This window comes from Nanorana parkeri, unplaced genomic scaffold, assembly GCF_000935625.1.
Source record: "Nanorana parkeri isolate BGI_ZX_2015 unplaced genomic scaffold, ASM93562v1 scaffold303, whole genome shotgun sequence".
NCBI classification, from domain to species: domain Eukaryota; kingdom Metazoa; phylum Chordata; class Amphibia; order Anura; family Dicroglossidae; genus Nanorana; species Nanorana parkeri.
In genome coordinates, this window is record NW_017306571.1 from 1,443,489 (window position 1) to 1,462,490 (window position 19,002).

The 19,002-nt window shown below is 44.5% G+C and overlaps 1 protein-coding gene and 1 non-coding gene across 2 annotated transcripts; both read left to right on the forward strand.

The window, feature by feature from the left end:
• Positions 1 to 240: 240 nt before the first annotated feature.
• Positions 241 to 313, forward strand: TRNAV-AAC. Its single transcript has one exon. It is a non-coding gene; the product is annotated as a tRNA-Val (tRNA).
• Positions 314 to 4,290: 3,977 nt separating this feature from the next.
• Positions 4,291 to 17,775, forward strand: LOC108788053 (myoneurin-like; the record flags this gene model as incomplete). Its single annotated transcript, XM_018557783.1, has 4 exons — positions 4,291 to 4,562; positions 10,155 to 10,897; positions 14,596 to 14,755; positions 17,533 to 17,775. Coding segments are annotated over exons 1-4 (1,412 nt in total), but the record flags the coding sequence as incomplete, so codon positions are not given.
• Between the last annotated feature and the right edge of the window lie 1,227 nt (positions 17,776 to 19,002).

Sequence of the window (19,002 nt, forward strand, 5' to 3'; positions counted from 1 at the left end):
TTTACCGAATAAAGCAGCTCGTATCTAGCACGGTACACTTGTGATTTACAATCGGCAGTGTCAGATGGTGCTTTGGTGGGTTGTACGACTCTGAACTTCTAAAGCTGGTACGATGCATCTAATGCTACCAATATGAACACAGATAATAGTAACTTGCTGGTCAGCAAGCCTGTAATAAGAATTGCAAATTGCTCAATTGTGTTTATGTGAAGCCTGAGGAGCGGATTAATATACATGGCAGTTTCCGTAGTGTAGTGGTTATCACGTTCGCCTAACACGCGAAAGGTCCCCGGTTCGAAACCGGGCGGAAACAGTTTTCTTTCAGTGCTCTTGCCTATATTTGTTTTTAACGTGATTGTTGTACATTAATTGGCAGCGTTGTGCTTTTTATATAACTCGGTTATTTCTATATATGAAAACATGAAATTAAAATGTAAAGCCGTTTTTCTATGGCGCTGTAGGGAGTCGAATACACGAATTTTTTTTTTTATTATCATACATACAATCTGGGTCATTGGTTTCAATTCTAAAAATGAATGTATAAGATACAGATCGTATTGTTGAGGAGTTAAAGGGCTGTGGTGACGTCACACGGTACGTAGCGTATGACGGCTACAACAATGGCTGTATATAGAGAGAGGTGAGTGCGGGGCGGCTTTGTGAATACCGTGGGGCTCAGCAGTGTACGTATTGCTACTATGGAGCGCACTTTCCCGGCTCGCATCGCTTTCCTATGTGACATATTGTGTCATTTGTCATAGTTAGCACTCTCTCTGCTCATCAAGTCTCAGTGAGTTCTGCGGAAAGCGAATCGACTATCACACTGTGCTGTGTACAACGCGCCTGCTCTTTCAGCGGTATATAGTTTGTGGAGGATGATGATACCTGAAAAGTCAATTAGAACTGCCACATGTGCCTCTGTTTTCCCGGAACCTCTCATCCCTGTCCTACTTCTTAAACCTCTCACCTTCTCCCTCATCCTGTGCTTTCCCCTGTATTTACTTTTTAACCCCTTGCGTTACAGAATTTCACTTGTTTTGGGTTGTTTTCTAAATGCATTATTTAGGGTTCCCTTATGGCCTGTTTATTCCTGTGCATAGAGGCAAGGCACTATAAAATGTGTATTTTTCATGCAATCACATGACAATGTGTGTAACCGTACAACGGTACCTAACCATTTTGAACATTTGTTGCATCGCACCATAACGCATAAATGTGAACACCAGGCAAATTGCAGTGTGCATGTGTTGCATTGCACCATCGCGCATAAATGTGAACACCAGGCAAATTGCAGTGGGCATGTGTTGAATTGCACCATTGCGCATAAATGTGAACACCAGGCAAATTGCAGTGTGCATGTGTTGTATTGCGCATAAATGTGAAAACCAGGCAAATTGCAGTGTGCATGTCTTGTATTGCTCATATCGCATAAATGTGAACACCAGGCAAATTGCAGTGTGCATGTGTTGCATTGCACCATCGCGCATAAATGTGAACACCAGGCAAATTGCAGTGTGCATGTATTGTATTGCGCATAAATGTGAACAGGCAAATTGCAGTGTGCATGTGTTGTATTGCACCATTGCGCATAAATGTGAGCACCAAGCAAATTGCAGTGTGCATGTCTTGTATTGCACCACAGCGCATCAATGTGAACAAGCAAATTACAGTGTGCATGTGTTGTATTGCACCATAGCGCATAAATGTGAACACCAGGCAAATTGCAGTGTGCATGCGCACCATAGTGCACACAGGTGAGCAGTCTGCTGCAGTGCGTTAAGAAAATTGAGGTAAAAATCAAAATGGATGGTCTTCCTAATACAGCGCACATAACTTGCACGGGCTCTTAAAGTGACGTTAAAGGACATTTTTAAAAAGAAGCCGATGGCGTTCAGATTTTCACTTTGCTCCTTCATGTTTGAAATGTTTCCTTTCTGTCAGTTTTACCTGCAGCCCCTACAGCTGGCATTCCTGCCTGATGTAAAGGTGGCTTCTTAGCTGCCAGGATCCTTTGGAGCACATAGTACAAGACCACACAGCGACGTAAGGACCCTGCCTGCCCTGACAGCCTGAGAGGACAACACTTTCTCCAAGCGAAGTCCACTGTCAATCACAGGCAGCATCCTCACATTGACCCACAAAATGGCAGGTTACACATGCACATGGTGACTGGGAAGGGTGTTCTGCATGCATGCTCCCCTACAGAAGTTCAGGGATGCAGCACAGAGCAGGCTGGAGGGTGCTATTCTCAATGCTATGAATTGTGTTGCTTAGTTGGACCAGTCAGATCTAATTATAGAAAATGTGAGGCATTCGTACTCCTTTAACTCTCCTTCTGCCCTTCTCACCTAGGTGACAATGATGTAGCAGTCTTCTGGGTCACTCATGTCACACAGCCAAAGAGGCGTCTACAGTATGCATGCTGTGTCATCATAGGGCCAGGTGCAAGGTCCAGGAAGTGACAGCCGGTGCTTGATGATGTAACAAAGATGGCAGTGCGGGTCCGGGTACATGGCAGCGGATCAACAAAATAAGTGAGCTATTAGAATGAATCAACTGCTGCATATGATGGTGATTTGGGCCTGTGGCAACCAACTGGCCCATGCTTAAAAGACACGCTCCTGTTTACTAAAACAATGTCAAGAGCTTTTCTTTTACAGAAGTCATATTACTGGCAGATACATTTTGTCTGGTTGCCATGGGTACTGCACTTTCAACGTTGTTATTCAAAACCAGGGGTGGGCAAGCTCCTGCCCTCCAGCTGTTGTGGAAGTACAGATCCCATGATCATTGCAAGATTCTCACAGACAGATGCATCATGGGATTTGTAGTATCACCACAGCTGGAGAGCCGGAGTTTGCCCACCTTTGTTCAACATCATACATTGTTTTGTTGATGGACTGTCCATACCTCACAGATCAGAGATGAATAGGGTATAGAAGTATTTGGAATGTTAACCTGCCACTTGGACTCGGACCAATGTCATGTTGACATATGCAGAACAATGTAGGCGAGTACGAAAGTGATAAAGTAGAACCCCCGACCCTCCATATTACACAAAGGTTTCCAAAATGTTCTTCCCTCTCCATGCTCCATCACTGTTCCCAGCTTCCTCCTCGGGCCAGCAGCAACAGCAGTCCTCTTCAGGCAAAATCACACCCGCATCATTCTGCCATGTTCCTATGAGTCCAGCCAGTCATCAAACACCCATGGAAGTGCATCATCATGCAGGCTGAACTCCCAATGCAGCTAGCCATCACACCCCCCACAGAGGTGCATCATCATGCAGGCTGGGCCCCTAATGCCCCAGGGCTGAGCAGCAATCGCATGTCATTATGTGAGCACCACCCAGTCCAGGAAGAATGATTTCCTCCACTGCCGCCAATGTACAAAAAGGAAGCTTGGGTGACATCTTGGAACTGGCTAAAAGACTGGAAAATGGTATATATAAGTGTTTTTAATAATAAATAAATTATTTGGAGGGGTGTGTTTGGGGGTTTAAAATAGAGTTCCACTTTAAACACAGTTTAAATCAGCTACATGCATTCTAGGTGCATCAAAACGAAACGTATGCAAAGTTTTACAGTTGGTTTTCTTTAGAAAGCAGCCAAAGCCTGAGTAGAAGAGCCTGTCCCCTGCCAGCATACTGCAGAGAAGGACCCTTGCTCTGTGTGTAGAAGCAGTGGTCCCTTCCAGAGGTTTGACTAGCCCCCTGTTGAGTCAGGGATAAAACTCTCCTTAGAGTTCTTGGGTCTAATTCAGCAGGGGTGTGCTGGACAGAGAGACCACTGCTTCTACACAGAGAGCATGGAGCCTTCTCTACAGCATGCTGGCAGGTGACGCACTTTTCTACTCTGGGAGGTAGCCACAGCCTAAACAAAACTAACTGTAAGGGCTTCTTCATACATGCATACAGTATGTGCTGAGGTGGTATTTATTTTGAATCACCTCTGCAACACACCACAGTGCACCACAATGTGAAGTGCGACTATTGGCTCGCTTTGGTGCAAAAAATGCAGCCCACACTTTGTAAATGGGCTGCCTAACGCAGAAGCTGCCATGTACCTGAACGCATAAAAACATGTGCAGTTTTGTATGGCATACATGCACCTTGAGACTTAGTTTTGATGCCCCTGAAATGTATTTAGCTGAGTTAAACTGAACATTCAGTTGGGCTTGAAGCCTATGACTGGAGTATTTGTAATGTATCAACGTTGAAAACAAAATCTTGTGACTGCTGTTTGCACTGATCTTCTCTGTGTTCTTCCTAGGTATGGCATTGCCCATCCTGATAACATGGCGTGGTCTAATCACTGTCGGCAATTACTGGATAAGTTAAATACACAAAGGGAGGCTGGCTTCCTGTGTGACTGCACCATCCTGATCGATGACATCCAATATAGAGCACACAGAAATGTGTTGGCTTCATTTAGTGAATATTTCAGGGCCTTATTCCAGGACACTTTGGACTCTACTGTACATTTGGATCAGAAGATGGTGACACCAGCCGGGTTCCAGACAATGTTGGATTTTATTTATAGTGGTGACTTGCATTTCAATAGGTAAGAAACCAGTTGTATTTATTATCTAGTCTTTTAGTGCAATGATCTCTTATCAAAGTGTTATGTTAATCCAGATCTAGAGGCCGCTGCATGTCATTGCTCAGACTTCTTGATGGTGACGTTGACAGAACATGCCTGTGCATTTAACACTGGCATGGCTGTTTAAGGTTTCCACTGAAGACTGTAGATTTATAGATTGAAAGGACTTTGACATGTTGTTCTCCCACTAAAGATTATATGTGATTTTAGTGGTTGGGTTTACATGTATTTTAAAAGGAGAATTATGAGGTGAGTGCTTTTCACTCAACCTCATAATCTGAGCCGACCTGTGACAATGAGACTGTCACAGGTCGGCTCAGTAGATGGGGAAGTGAGCGAACACATACCGGCGTTCGCTCACTTCTCGATCCTGTCACTGCAGAGAGCCGTGACGGGAGTGACTGGATTCTCCCCTCCGCTGTCCCTCCAGCGCTGACTGGCGGAACGGACGAGGGAATGGGCGGGTACTGCTGGCTCTGCCTCTAGATAGGCAGAGCCAGCTGTCACTCACGCAGCTGTGTGGATCCAGACATAATTGTCGGGATCCGTTTCAGCTGAGGCGTCTCAGTATACCGCGAGCTGCAGCTCGCGGTATACTGAGCTTTGGGTGACAGGAGGACGCTAGTTTGTGTCCTCCCGTTACCCTCCGGAGAACTATGGGGAAAAGCACTGACCCCATAGTTCTCCTTTTAAGGGTGCTTTAAAGGCTAACATGAAACTTGTATCAGATCACAACCATTCCCCCCACCCCCCACACACTTTCCAGAATTGCAGGGGGTTTTGTTTTTTTAAATCTTTAATTTTACACAAGCCAATATATAACACTATTTCAATATATCAAATTTACGTCCTAATAATAAACACATATTTATCCATATGCAATAACAGTCTTAAATTATTGATACCCTTCCCCTCTTTCCCTAAACAAAAACAACATCCTTCTCCCCATCCCCTCTCCTCACACCACTCCTACTCTTATTGATTCTTATTGCTGAATATACCTTATATATTCTGTGGAAGATTGAAACACTATCCACTGTGCCCATATCTGATGGAAAGCCTCCTCTCTACCATACAAGGTAGCTGTCATGTCTTCAATCTGAAGCCTGGGTGCACACAGCCTAAAGGTGCCCATACACCTTACAATTATCTGCAGATTTTTTGTGGTCAGATGGAAAAGGTGGAACAGATTCCTCCATCTGCACCTAACTGTGTGGATGGAGTAATCTCCACCTGAGCCAAGCTTCAGTATCTTGTTAGTCTGCCCCGCTGGCTTCCAAAATACCTGGACAGTCTGATTGGATGCAGGCATTGTTCAGGTGTTTTGAGAGCCAGCAGGGCAGACTAGAAAGATACTGAAGCTTGGCCCAGTGGGAGATTCCTCCATCCACTTTAGCGTGGATGGAGGAATCTGTTGCACTTTTTCCATCTGACCAGAGAAAATCTGCAGATAATTGTAAGGTGTATGGCCAGCTTAACTGTTTTAAACCCAATTTCAGTTTAAATCAGCTAAATACATTCCAGGTGCATTCAAAAAAAGGTGTGCCTGTGTTTCTTAAGGTGCCCATACACTGCTCGATTCTCGTATGAGAATCGGGCGAAATCCCGCAATCGTACGAGAATCTAGCAGTGTGACCGTTTCTACTGTACGGTCGCACGTCTTTTGTCGAACCAACATGCTCGAAAACCCGCCAAGAATCGTACGATTGTCGGCGGGTTTCTAACCTGCTCGTCAGATAGCTGTGGAACGGGCCGGTGTGCGCACACTGCCCGTTCTGCATTGCGATCATCGGAAGCCCGCCCCTCAGCGGGGCGGGCTTTCGATGATCGCAAGTACAATCTGCCCGTCCAAGGTGGGCAGATCGTAGAAGCTTTCAATAAGCGTAAGACCATCGCAAGACAAAAGTCTTGCGATGGTCGTAAGGTGTATGGGCACCTTTAACGGTTCATTTTCTTTAGAGAGCAGCAACTTGCAAAGCAGAAAATTGTGTCCCCTGCTAGCAAGCTGTACAGAAGGACCCTTGTTCTTTGTGTGAAAGCAGTGGTCTCTCTGCAGAGGTCCAACACACCACGAGCTGCAGCTCTGCCGATTAGAGAGCTCTGACTCGGCAGGAGGTGTGTTGGACCCCTGCAGAGAGACCGCACAATCAATAGGGTGACTGAGCTTGCTTTGCTGATTTCAGAGTTATAAGTCTGACTCAGGGGCAGATCAGACTTCTGCAGAAAGACCACTGCTTCTACACAAATAGCAAGGGTTCTTCTCTGCAGCATGCTGGCAGGGGCCAGGCTTTTCTACTGAGCATGCGGCTGCTTTCTAAAGAGCTGTACAATTCTGAACACATTTTGTTTTGATGCACCTGTATTCTGTTCAGCTGATTTAAACTAAAAGTGCAGTTGGTTTTTAATCCCAATCCTCTTCTAACCTTAGCCCAATGGTGGACATTTTTTTTAAATGAAAGTAATGTTAGGTGTTTTATTGGGCTCACAAAATATAAGTGGAAGGGGAAGCTTGGAGAATATCAGATTAACATATTCCTAAAAAAATTGCCTGCAATTCATCTTTATTATTCTACAAATAGTTTTTAGAGATATTGTAGTGTTCTTAGATAGAAAATCAAATCGGGTGAATATATAAATGTAGATTGACTGACTGGAGGAGGTAGTACTTGGAGTTGGGCTTGCAAGATGGTAAATGTTCATACATGCATACAGTGTGTGCTGCGGTGATATTCATTTTGAAATCACCTCTGCAACGTGGTCAGGAGTTGCCAAGGTGTTAACCGATCACACTGCGGGTGCCATTATTTTCTAATTGCACCCCAGTCACGCAGGGCGGATCGCGCGGTTTCCCGCCACTATTCAACCTGTGCTTCCGAACACGAAGCCGCGCGTCGTGTATCGCAAAAAAGGTACTTGTACCTTTTTTCTGCAATTGCCACGCGGATGTCGCCCCATTGAGATCAATGGGGCCGCGCGGCAATCGCTGCCTGCATTTCGAGGGACATGCGTCCCGGGTGTCGTGTAGTGCAAGTGTGAACCTAGCCTTAAAGGAGAACTATGGGGTCAGTGTTTTTCCCCATAGTTCTCCTAAGGGTAACGGGAGGACACAAACTAGCGTCCTCCCGTTACCCTAAGCTCAGTATACCGCGAGCTAAAGCTCGCGGTATACTGAGACGCCGCACCTGGAGCGGATCCCGATGTAGATGATGGGATCCGCCCAGCTGCGTGAGTGACAGCTGGCTCTGCCTATCTAGAGGCAGAGCCAGCTGTACCCGCCCCCTCCCCCGTCCGTTCCGCCAGTCAGTGCTGGCAGATCGGAGCGGGGAGAGGGGAATCCAGCCCCTCCCCCTGTCACGGCAGAGAGCCGTGACAGGATCGGGAGGTGAGCGAACCTGGTATGTGTTCCCTCACCTCCCGATCTACTGAGCCGACCTGTGACAGTCTCATTGTCACAGGTCGGCTTAGAACTATGAGGTGAGTGGAAATCACTCATCTCATAGTTCTCCTTTTAAACTGAAAGTTCGGTTGGGATTGAAATCTATGACTGGAGTATTTACATTGTAATGTATCAACATTGAAAACAAGATCTTGTGACTGCTGTTTGCAGTGATCTTCTGTGTTCTTCCTAGGTATGGCATTAGAAAAAGCACAGTTTCGTCATTGCTAGTGCAGCGTTTCTCAACTTTTTTTTCAGTTGCGGCACCTTTTAATAGAATGCAAAATATTGAGACATGTCAAAAATGACTTGTGGTTTTACCCAAAATCTATACCAGACTCCTATAAGGGTCTGTTATGCATTTAAGGGGGGTACATACACAAAAGAAAAAGTTGTTGCATTCGTCCACCCCACTCTCCTTTTTATGTCAGAGTCCTCTGTTCCTATTTCACATCAGAGTTATCTTATAACCCTCTAACCTACCATATAATGCCCACCACAGTGCTGCTGCATGGCAGAGGGTGGGATGTGGAGCAAAATTGCCACGCGGATGTCGCCCCATTGAGATCAATGGGGCCGCGCGGCAATCGCTGCCTGCATTTCGAGGGACATGCGTCCCGGGTGTCGTGTAGTGCAAGTGTGAACCTAGCCTTAAAGGAGAACTATGGGGGCAGTGTTTTTCCCCATAGTTCTCCTAAGGGTAACGGGAGGACACAAACTAGCGTCCTCCCGTTACCCTAAGCTCAGTATACCGCGAGCTAAAGCTCGCGGTATACTGAGACGCCGCACCTGGAGCGGATCCCGATGTAGATGATGGGATCCGCCCAGCTGCGTGAGTGACAGCTGGCTCTGCCTATCTAGAGGCAGAGCCAGCTATACCCGCCCACTCCCCCATCTGTTCCGCCAGTCAGTGCGGGAGGATCGGACAGGGGAGGGGAGAATCCAGTCACTCCCCTGTCACGGCTCTCTGCAGTGACAGGATCGAGAAGTGAGCGAACGCCGGTATGTGTTTGCTCACTTCCGGATCTACTGAGCCGACCTGTGACAGTTTCATTGTACAGGATCGGGAGGTGAGCGAACCTGGTATGTGTTCCCTCACCTCCCGATCTACTGAGCCGACCTGTGACAGTCTCATTGTCACAGGTCGGCTTAGAACTATGAGGTGAGTGGAAATCACTCATCTCATAGTTCTCCTTTTAAACTGAAAGTTCGGTTGGGATTGAAATCTATGACTGGAGTATTTACATTGTAATGTATCAACATTGAAAACAAGATCTTGTGACTGCTGTTTGCAGTGATCTTCTGTGTTCTTCCTAGGTATGGCATTAGAAAAAGCACAGTTTCGTCATTGCTAGTGCAGCGTTTCTCAACTTTTTTTTCAGTTGCGGCACCTTTTAATAGAATGCAAAATATTGAGACATGTCAAAAATGACTTGTGGTTTTACCCAAAATCTATACCAGACTCCTATAAGGGTCTGTTATGCATTTAAGGGGGGTACATACACAAAAGAAAAAGTTGTTGCATTCGTCCACCCCACTCTCCTTTTTATGTCAGAGTCCTCTGTTCCTATTTCACATCAGAGTTATCTTATAACCCTCTAACCTACCATATAATGCCCACCACAGTGCTGCTGCATGGCAGAGGGTGGGATGTGGAGCAGATCTTGACGAAGGTGGACTGTCATCTTCTGAATGCCTATGGAGGTCCCAGGTGCAGCCCACTCTGGATTAGCACCATGGGTTGCCATTATGCAGGTGACCGTCTTGTCTGCATCATGGAAATGCATGACACTATGCTAAAATTTGAAGGCACCCCTGTCAAAGCCCAAAGGCGCTTCAGGGTAACATGGCACCCTGGTTGACAAAGGCTGTGCCATTGAGATAATGTTCACTATCAACCCAAAGAGGGGACAGGAGAAGGAAAGACGTGAATGAGGTCTGGAGAGCTGAAAGATCGGCAACACCTGGTCACTTTCTATTGTTATGCAGATATATAACAGGGTAGGGGTGGATGGAGCAGAAAAGTATGTGCAGTGCCGAACAAGTCTATCGCCACTTGTGTTTCAACTGTGTATTTAGCTGTTTGCTGTAGTTGCTTTTTATTTTATTTCACACAGATGTAACATAGAAGAAATATATACAGCTGCTGAATTTCTGAGGGTAGATGAAGTTGTTTCAATATGCATACCTAAAATGGACACCACTATGGAGGTGACCTCCTTTGTTACTGAGGTACCCCTAGCTAAGGACTTCCAAGATACACATGAAGACTCTTCTATTTATCACACACCTAGTAAAAGTAATACAGACAAAACAGACGCTATATGTTTAGCCAAAAAAACTGCAAATAAAAAATCTCTTAGGAGTAAGAAATGGAAACGGACAATGCTCTCTCATAAAATATGCCTAAAAAAGGTTTCTGAGCAGCAGATTCCACTTACCAGCTCTGTTCTGAGCACGGATGCAGGTCAGATGGATGAAACGTTGGCTGAACATCCCCCCCAGGTTAAAGATAACTGCTTACTATCCTTTACAACCGTGCTGAACTGTGAAAACCTTCGGAAGGACGATCGTGTGGTACAGCCCCAGGAGAAATACATCAAGTCAAAAGAACTCTATATGAGTAACATTACAGGTGCAGCTGATGTCTGCAAAATGGAAGGCATGACAGAGGACATTGAACAGAAATACTTCAAGAATAAGCCTACATGTAGTATATGTTGTAAAGTTTTCTCAGAAGGCAGCAGCCTCCGGCGCCACATGCGGATTCACAAAGGCGTCAAGCCGTATGTTTGCCATTTATGTGCAAAAGCTTTTACACAGTGTAACCAGCTGAAAACACATGTACGGACTCATACAGGTAAGACTACATTTTCCATATTTAAAGTACACCTTCTAGTAACTTTACTGATATATATTTCTGACATGTCACTTTTTTATTGAAGTAAACATCCACTCCAGGATTTGCCTGCATCCTTATTTACACTAAGGGTTGGGTATTCCAGAAGGCGCTCCTTTGTGATACAGTATGGCAACGACTAAGGCCAGGTTTGGCTGAAACGTGTTAGAAAGTTTTGTAACGTTTTATATTGTATGTTCCTCGATGTCCATAATATATAATTTTTTAATAGCAATGGTGAATGCTGGTTATTGGATACACTCAGGGGGACAAAATGATATTGAATTTAGGGGTGGACAAAATGATATCGAATTTAGGAGCCAGTCTGTCCAATCAAGGAGCCAGCAGGAAATATTTAGAAGCCAGCTCCATTGACAACTAGAGGAAAACTCAACAGTTGGGCGCCAGCTGTTATTTTTAGGGAGCATTGGCTACCTGGCTCTGGGGATTTGTCCAGCACTGGGATACAGAAAAAGTGCCTCCAACCTTGCTTGTAGAAGGAATAGACTGGTTGTGCAGCACTAACTTTTCAGTGGAATAGTTATTACAGGCAAAGTGTGGATTCCGGAATGGTTGGTATTCTATAATACTTCAGTGTCTCTGTAAAAACTGTGGCTGTACAAATTAAATTATCCATGTGCTCTATTCTTGAATGGATTCTGCAAACAGATGTTTGCGCGCACCCAATATACTATTAATGTGACCATATAGAAAGCAGAATATTAGAGGTGCACCGAAATGGAAATTTTAAAACCGAAATTTAAAAAAATGTCAGGCCGAAACAGATACCGCAAATGTTTTTTATTTTTTCAAATTTTTTTATTTTATTTTTTATTAAATATTTTTTACTTTTAGGGGCTTCTGGGAAATATAAGGGGGCTAAACAGACCCCTGATATTTCCCTTTTTAAAATAGAAAAAGAGATTGAAAACACAAAGTCCTCAATCTCTTTTTCTGTGTCCACTGTTATCAATGAACAGGAATCCTGAGTCTTCCTGCTCATTGATAACATGAGTACATTGTTTGTTTACTATAACTACAATTATAATGAATGGGGGTGATGTAGATCCCTCCCATTCATTCATAATTGAGGATATAGTTAACATACCATATTCTCAATTATGTACACACACTCAGCGATCGTACCTTGCTCCTCTCTCTGACATGCTGTCACAGGAGACTGATCGAGCGGTGTAGGGAGAAAAGCCCAGCCTCCTGTGACAGCGTTGTCTCCGCCCCCACACCGCTCTGCCGGACTGTGATAGGCGGCAGAGCAGTGTGGGAGGAGACACCGGCCGCTCCGAGCTCTCCACCGCAGCGCTCGGCCGGCTGTCACTTTCTCTTCTCCCCGCTGGGACATAGAGCAGCGCCCAGCGGGGAGAAAAGAAATCACGCATGCGCCGATGTATCGGCAGGAAAATGGCACTTTCGGCATTACGCCAAAAGTGCAATTTTCGGCCAATATGTTTCGCCGGCCGATATATCGGTGCATCCCTACAGAATATAGGCTTCAGTAATATGGTTAGTACACAGCTCATTAATAATGTCTGTAAAAGTATGGTACAGTAGCAGCAATAAGTGTCCCTCTTATTTCTGAAGCTGCACAGACATAATGCTATATATTTATGTTAAAGGAGAACTATGGGGTTAAGTCTTTTCCACATAGTTCTCCTTAGGGTAATGGGAGGACACAAACTAGCGACCTCCCGTCACCCTAGGCTCAGTATACTGCGAGCTGTAGCTCGCGGTATACTGAGACACCGCAGTATACCGCGAGCAGCTGCTGGCGTTATACTGAGACGCTGAAGCGGATCCAGACAATTGTGCCGGGATCCGCCCAGCTGCGTGACTGATAGCTGGCTCTGCCTATCTAGAGGCAGAGCCAGCTGCCCCCTCCCCCGTCCGTTCCAGGCAGATGGGAGGGGGGAATCCATCCCCTCCCCTGTCACGGCAGAGAGCCGTGACAGGATCGAGAGGTGAGCGAACGCCGATATGTGTTCGCTCACTTCCCGATCTACTGAGCCGACCTGTGACAGTCTCATTGTCACAGGTCGGCTAGAACTATGAGGAGTAAAAAGCACTCGCCTCATAGTTCTCCTTTAAACATGATGCCAGCTTCCTGTAGCCCTCTAGAAGAAACAGCCACCATGTTTAGGACAAAATGTCACCATGGCATTAAAGCTCCATTGGACTCCTCTTAAATCAGCTAACTACTTTCAAACTGCACCAGAATAAAAGGTGTACAAAGTCTTCGAGTTCATTGTCTTTATGAGCAAGCCACATATTCAGCAGAAAAGCCCATCCTCTACCAACGTGCTGTAGAGAAGGACCCTTGTTCTCCGGAGGTCTGACATGTCCCCTGTGATTGAGAACTAGAGCTCTCCTTCTGAAAATGCAAGAAACCTGGCAATTGCTGTGATCCTAATGTATAAATACAGTATTTTGAGTCACTCGCCTCATTTGTCTATCATCGATCATTGCAGACTATCTGCATAGAATCAATCACACACAGGGCCGGATTTGCTCTTCCTGCCGCCCCAAGGCCAGGTTCCGCAATGTGCCCAAAAAAAAAAGACCAGCGGGCGGGGGCTGGGGAGACTGCACACATTACAAGTGATCACGGCGACATCGCCGCAATCACTTGTAAACGAACGGCCGGATTCCCCACTTGGCGCCCGGAACTACATGTTCCGGGCCTCGGTGGCCTTGTGGGGAATCCGGGCCTGATCACACAAAACAAGTATGCAGATAAGAACTGTGACCTTTTTTTTTTTATCTGTACACCTATTCCCAGTCAGTTTTAAGTAGGGTATACATTGAACGAATTTCGTACGAACGAAATACATTTTGGACATTTGACTTTCTCTTAGCTGATGGGGTCAAATCGATGGTCAATTTCGACCACAATGGCCAAAAAAAATCATTAGAAAATGTTTTTCCTGATCAAACAAAATTCTTATAGTGAATGTGGTTTTCTTTTAGGAAACTCCATTCATTCCAAAATTAAATGTTAAATCAAAACGAAATTTTTTGCATTTGTCAAGTGTCTGGCATTATTGAACGTTGACATTTTTCATAGATACATTGGTTTGAAAATCTACCAGTGTATACCCTACTGTAGACCGTAATAAAGTTGGGCAATGACAATTTTGAGGAGGCCAGCAGTGGCAGCCTATTTCTCGCAATGACCGGTAACTATTATGCTGGGCACACACCTTACAACCATCGCAAGACTTTTGTCTTGCGATGGTTGTCTTGCGATGGTTGTAAGGTAATTTTAAAAAACGTACGATCTGCCCATCTTGGACAGGCAGATCGTACTTGCGATGATCGCAAGCCGTGCCCCCCTGAGGGGCTGGCTTCCAATGACCGCAATGCCGAACGGGCAGGGTGCGCTTGCGCACACCGGCCCGCCTGGCTTTTATCTTACAAACATGCTACACACCCGCCGAACATCGTACGATGCTCGGCGGGTTTTTGAACATGTCCGGAAGTTAAAAGTCGTGCGACCTTACAGTAGTAGAGGTTGCATGGCTTCCACATCGTACGATCGCGGGATTTCCTGCGATTATCGTAAGGTGTGTGGGCACCCTTAGAATGAGTGATATAGTTAAGTGTCTAGTTAAACAGCTTTTTTTTTTTTTTCCTGTTTTCCTTAGGAGAAAAGCCGTATCAGTGCAAACTCTGCAATAAAGGGTTTGGCCAGAAATGCCAGTTGATCTTTCATAGACGAATGCATCATGGAGAGGAGAAGCCATACAAATGTGATGTGTGCAATCTACAGTTCGCAACTTCAAGCAATCTGAAGATTCACTCTAGGTCAGTGACATGCATCAGTATGACCCAGCATTAAAGTGGCCTTCACCCATTCAACTTCACCTGCCTCCTCCCTCTGACACAATTTTGTAGATTTTGTTTAAAAAACAAAACAATACAATTTTATTAGCCTTACTTAATCCTCCACCATATGAGAATGACGTATCCAGGCCCCACTGCCATCCCAGGAGGCAGTTTGTAAGATCTCGCAAAAATGCACAGGCATGCATTATGTCTCTTTTTGACCTGCAAGAGACCAGCGTTATGTCTGCGGATGCAGTGGATCTGCCCCGCATGCGCAGGCAGCTATGGTTCTCTTCCAGGTGCGATGGAGATGAGTGGATCACAGGGTGGCAGGTGAGTGTGCTATCTGAACTTAACCCAACGCACAAGGTAAGAGGGGGTTAAAAGCAAATTAACCCTTAGGGAGGGCACCAGTAGTTTTAATTGGAACAGTTGAGAATGCCTAGATCTTTCTTTTACTTTTAAAATTCACACAAATAGTGTGGTTACCTGCTAGACCTGATAAGAGTGTGTGCCAAAAGGATGCAGGTTAAGCAGGGCATTAAGGGTGCCTCTGGGAAGCCTCTTGCAATTCATTCCATGCTGTGAAGCCTTGATCCATCAGTGCTGGAAAACTGAGGAATATATGGAAAAATACAATAGCTAATGAGAGGTGTGAATAATTACTTAATGTACATAGACATACAAAATTGGAAGGGGGCGGGGGGTTGGGTCCTTGGGTATGAAAAATCAGTATCTGTAAAGAGCTTCAGCTGGGTGGAGATTCAGGATTAGAGATGAGTCTGGGCTTGGTGCAAACCAAGTTCGCCTTAATTTGCTCAAAACTCTGACCGCCACCCCCTTCTCTGATGATCAGAGTTTTGAGCAGCCTTGGGTGAACTCAGGTGAATGGGGTACACATCATTACTCAGGATTCGGTGTTGTTGCAGAATGACCGGTTACTGGCAACCTCAGCATGTTGCACAATGAAGTCTACTTTGGAAAAAGATCTTTACACTAACTAGATGAAATTTATTTTGGCAAAGCACTGTGTATTGCGAACAATTGCCATGTTTGGTTCGGTCTTGTGTTTAAATGCAAATTATTTTCTGTTTTGCCATGCCAAGGTTTTTTGCATCTCTGTGCTGCTGTTTTTCCTCCAGTCTTTTTCAGACACTTTTTGTCTACAATGACCACATTGGCTGCAGATGATTACTCTGGACCAGCTTCCTGATAGTGACAGCAGTGGACCATGCCTGCATAATGTGTGTTGGCATAGCTGCTTGTAGTCTCCTCTGGAGAGGGATATGACCTAGTGACAGGACAGAGAGCACAAATGGAAGACAATGGTCACCCCATAAAAGAAAGTGCCTGAACATGTCAGGGTAACCAGGCATCACCTTTGAAATTGCATTAGAGTGTATGTAAACACTATCAATGCTCTTCTATTATTTGCAGCCTCTCAGTCAGTTTAATATATTATTGGAAGCCTTTTGTTATATCTGTTCGCTAAGTGCAAAAAAAAAAACAACTGTTGATCTTGTCAGAAATTTAGAGCTGTCCTGCGTTCCTGTGTATTCTTGCCTCTCTGTTAAGCCCTCCAAGTTTTTATCTTGGACCACAGAATGATTGCCAAGTAAGTTTAGCAAAAGACACTGGGCAGTGCGGACATCACTCAGTCCACAAACTTGCTGTTTCCTTTCGGCCCACAATAGGGTGAATTTCTGGCAGATCAACAGGTATTTGTCTGTACTTGCATGGTGTTTAAAGGAATATAACACAGGGTAACATGCAGAGATGCACATGTTCATGTGTTTTTAAATTTTGCCTCGACATACACCTTAATATGAGATTTTATTGATTGGGTTTAGATATACTTTAAGCCCTTTGTTCTCAACTAGTGGGTCATGACCCCATGTTCAGTGGGTCGCCACATGCCTTCCACTTTTCTAGGTGAGAGACTCCTCAGCCTCCCATAGCGCAGCACCGTCAGTTCTCGGGCCGAGCAGCCATTCAAAATATGTTGCTTGTCTCTGCGTGTCAGCATGAGGTGGGTGGGCTGGAAGTATGTCCATAAGGGAGCTCCATTCATATGTACATTGCTTACAGCTCTGCCCTGTAGAGGTGCCTGGACTGACATCACATTCTGGCTCCCAGCACCTCCACAGTGCGTGCAAGGCAGCTGTAGAAACAATGCACATTATGGATGGAGCTCTGTCACAGCATAGCAGCCCACACTGGACCCCAGTCTGAGGATCCATTCCAGTTCTCATAAGGTAGGGAGACTGATTGGATTTAAAAAAGAAATTTTTTTTTTTTGTGTGTGTGTATGAGAATGGTTGTGTGTGTGCCTGTCAGTGTTCTCGAGGGTCTGTTCACACTAGTACAGTGTGTTAATCGCACAGTCCCGTGCGATTAATGCACCGTACCATGCAATTGCACCTACTGCGCTTTCTGGTGTGGAAGGTGTGTGGCATTGCCATTCATTTGATTGACACCCCAAACGCACCTCCAGCCCACAGTCCGATCGTCTGCAATGCATTCCACCGTGCATTCCATTGCAGTGGGACTTGGGTGTCTACCTAATGACCAAGGACTAATGTGGGTCCTGAGGTTAACCAGGTTGAGAACCTCTGCTTTAAGCTGTGCCACAATGAGAAAAATGTGTCCTATGCCCCCTGCATGTATTTTATTTTACTTATGAAATGCATCTTTAATTCTACTTCTTTAGACTTTCCAGAATGACACTAACCGGTGCTCTACTTGTTTTATGACAGAAAACATAGTGGAGAAAAGCCATATGTCTGTGACCGATGTGGTCAGAGGTTTGCACAGGCCAGTACCCTGACATACCATGTCCGCCGTCATACAGGAGAAAAGCCATATGTCTGTGACACATGTGGGAAATCATTTGCTGTATCAAGTTCTCTAATTACTCATGCAAGAAAACACACAGGTAACAATAAATGTCACGGCTTATTAAGAACATTGTCCAAAGAACATAAAAAAACACTTCAATGGTAGGGGGATTTTAGCATGATGCTTATATTTACCTCCATTGCCCTGACACCACTGTGTGGCCTTAGACTGCCAATTCAAATTCATGAGAACGTTCCCAGTGTTCAACTTTGTTTACTATTGGACAACTCCAGCTAATTTTGCATCATTACTCCTTTCCCCGTACACAGTGAGATTATTTTGATGATTATCCTCTTTTTATATGTGCAGTCTATAGGTGGCCATACATGAAACAGTTTTTTAATATTCTGATTGTATCTTATAAAATATAGGTGGTGGGTTAAATAGAAAATATCAAATTGAAACGGTTGAAAATTCTTGCAATCTTTTTAATCAAATGTATGTTTAAATTACGGCCCGACCATTGTTCTACACCTTAATGACTGATAAGCAAATGTACCGATATTCAAAAAAAGGGTCCACCAGTTATTATTAGCCGGTCAGCCTAACCTCAATAGCATTTGAGGGAATGGTAAGGGCCTATATTCAAGACGTTGCCTTTAAAAATGGTATCATAAGCAACAACTAGCATGTTTATTATGGGTCATTTTTGTCATACCAACCTGTTGAGTGAGCAGTAATTTGGAGAGGAGAGTGCCAGTAGATTTTACTTAAACATTAGATACTGTAGCCTACAAAGGTTTAATTCACAAATTATGGTATGCTGGCATTGAAGAAATTGTATGTACGTAGGTAGAAAACTGGTTGCAGGAACAGATGCAGAGGGTAGTGATAAACGCCTAATTTTTTTAAAAGGTTTAAGGTCATGAAACATGGACCAAAAGTGGGAATGTTTTAAAAACACATTACATATTGCCATTGCCAAATGTATACCGTTGGTAATAAAAGTAAAAGATCACAAACAAAACCTGTATGGCTGAATAAAAATGTAAAGCATCACATAAAGGAAAAGCGAATGGCTTTCATAAAATATAAGATAGAGGGGACGGCATTGGCGTTCCACAATTACAAAGAAAGCAATAAAAGATGCAAACTAGCAATACGGACGGCTAAAATAGAGTGCGAATGACATATTGCCATAGATAGTAAAAAAAAAAAAACCACAAATGTTACCAATATATATATATATAAACAGTAAAAAGGGGAGAAAGGAGCAGATAGGCCCAATAAAGGACGATAGAGGGAATTTAGTCACAAATATTATAGCTTCAGTGTACATAAATCTTAATGTCATAAAAGGAAAAAAAAAGGGGGAGGAGTTCCTCATC